The sequence below is a fragment of the Nematolebias whitei genome, chromosome 2 (genome assembly GCF_014905685.2).
Source record: "Nematolebias whitei isolate Nwh7 chromosome 2, NemWhi1, whole genome shotgun sequence".
Lineage (NCBI taxonomy): Eukaryota > Metazoa > Chordata > Actinopteri > Cyprinodontiformes > Rivulidae > Nematolebias > Nematolebias whitei.
The window spans coordinates 15,677,406-15,679,678 of record NC_056499.1 but is presented as its reverse complement, the minus strand read 5'-3'; the positions used below and the strand labels follow the sequence as shown (position 1 = coordinate 15,679,678).

Sequence of the window (2,273 nt, the reverse complement as noted above, 5' to 3'; positions counted from 1 at the left end):
TGGCAACAAGTTTTTTTTTTTTAACAACCAGGAGCAGTTGATTAACATCTCGAAAGCTCAAATACCTCAACTACAGCCCCAAATCCCAAATGAGTTGAAAAGGAGGGGCTGTGGACGAATTCACGTCAACCTGGTGGTGGTGCACAAGTACCTGACCGCCGAGATCCTGGAGCAGGTGGGAAACTTCAGCTGACGAGGAGGAACTCTGCAGACTGCTAGGAGGAGTGACCATGGCTCAGGGAGGAATTCTACCTGGCAGTCGGGCAGTCCTGCTGCCCAGGAGGACTGAGAGGCCCGCCGGATCTGACAGCAAACTGGATCCGGGTGGACGGATCGGTATCTGTGGCCAGATTCTTTGGATTTGCTGCAGGGGATCCTTCCTGCCCAGCATCTATAACAACTCTTGAATGAAACCACGGATGATGAGCTACAACAACACTTTATTTCCCTTTGGGATTAATAAAGTATTTTTGAATTTTTTTAAATTAATTCAATTTAAGGGGAGCACGGTGGCACAACTGGTAGAGCTGCTGCCTTTCAGTGAGCAGGTCCCTGATTCAAATCCTGGTTCGGGGGCCTTTCTGGGTGGAGTTTGCATGTCCTCTCCATGCATGCATGTTTTTTTTTGTTTTTGTTTTTTTTTTGGGGGGGGGGGGGGGGGGGGTATTCCGGTTAACTCTAAATTGTCCCTAGGTGTGAGAGAGGGAGTGAATGGTTTGTCTCTATGTTTCCCTGTGATGGGCTCGTGACTTGTCCAGGGTGTACTCCGCCCCCCGCACAGTGATTGCTGGACATGGGCACCGGTGACCCCTGTGACCCAAAATGGAAGAAGCAGATAAAAGATAAATTGATGGATGAATTTAATTTAATTAATCTTCAAACTCTTCAGCATCACCTCAAATCGACAGCTAGTAGAAACTTGGACACCGTGGGGTGTTCTACCAAGGCAATGATCCCAAACACACATCAGACATGCTTTCTGATTAAGCAGCTTCTGGAAAATATTCACAAACCTCCAACCTCAGAAGTTTGTGGACAAAACGTAAAAGTTGGGCCAGGAAACCAAACAAATCAGTGAACTCTACCAGTTCTGTCAAGAAGAGCGATCAAACAGCCCGACAGAGAAGCTTGCTGCTGGATACTAAAGAGTAGTGGGGTGCAATTAATAAATTGTTAATGAGGGATGTAAAGGTCTGTATGCATAAGTGTCTTTTTGTGTTAGAGATAAGGCACAATCAGTCCATATTGTGCTCTCAGTGTTTGTGTTTAAAATCCACTGATGGTGTCTGTCAGACAATCAAAGCCTGGTTCAATTAAACCAATACCTTCATGATCAGTGCATGTAAACTTTTGACCGCAGCGGTACCTGCACAACAAACTCGGTGCGGTTTCACACATGTGAGTGGGCTGCCACTCAGATCCCTGTAAATCCCCCACGGCAACTTGTGACTTTTTACGGGTTCAATCAGGACTCCACGTCCGCGCAGCGTCGAGCGTGGGCAGCAGCCGCTTTTACAACCACCACTCGTGTCAGGCCATTTCTTGTAAATACCCGCAGTTCGCAGAACAAACACTTCCGGACGGGGAAGTCTGAGAGGCTCTGATTGGTCGGACTGACGCAGGCCCCGCCCCCCGCTGCTTCATTCATCCGCGGAGCTCGAACCTTATAGGAGTGAGGAGAAGACACTGATTTAATCTGACAGGGAGACACGTCCATCAACAGAACCAGGAGCGCGTCCACCACCCAACTGTAAGTGACTTTACTTTCCTTTTCCAGTAACAGAGAAAGTTGGACTTTCCCAGTAAGCTTTATTTTTAATAAACTCATCTGAATTGTGTTCTTGTTGATTTAGGCACAGCTAAAAAAATCTGTGTCAAGATGTCCAACTCTGGAGGTCGCAGGCTGAAGCAGTGGCTGATGGAGCAGATCCAGAGCGCGCAGTATTCAGGGCTGCAGTGGGAGGATGAAAGTCGAACCATGTTCCGAATCCCGTGGAAACATGCAGGGAAACAGGATTACAATCAAGAGGTTGATGCATCCATCTTCAAGGTTTGGATGTTTTCTCTGAGCAGTTCTGTGGCAACAGGCTGAGACGCTCCCTTTCTGAGTAAAATCAAAACTTAGGCAGAAATGTCAATTTTTTTATTTAGTTATGTTTGCTCAAGTAAAACCTATTAATTAAATCATCAAAATATTTAAGAATAAAACAAGTAGAACAGTCTTTTTTCTTTCTTTCTTTCTTTCTTTCTTTCTTTCTTTCTTTCTTTCTTTC

At 45.9% G+C, this 2,273-nt stretch overlaps 1 protein-coding gene across 1 annotated transcript in view; it reads left to right on the top strand.

The window, feature by feature from the left end:
* Positions 1-1,699: 1,699 nt before the first annotated feature.
* irf8 (interferon regulatory factor 8) overlaps positions 1,700-2,273 on the top strand; it is a 2,668-nt gene continuing 2,094 nt past the window's right edge. The window contains exons 1-2 of the mRNA XM_037697399.1: positions 1,700-1,750; positions 1,854-2,050. Coding sequence (XP_037553327.1) covers positions 1,880-2,050 — 171 coding nt within the window. The 5' untranslated portion in view covers positions 1,700-1,750; positions 1,854-1,879. The remainder of the gene's footprint in view (positions 1,751-1,853; positions 2,051-2,273) is intronic.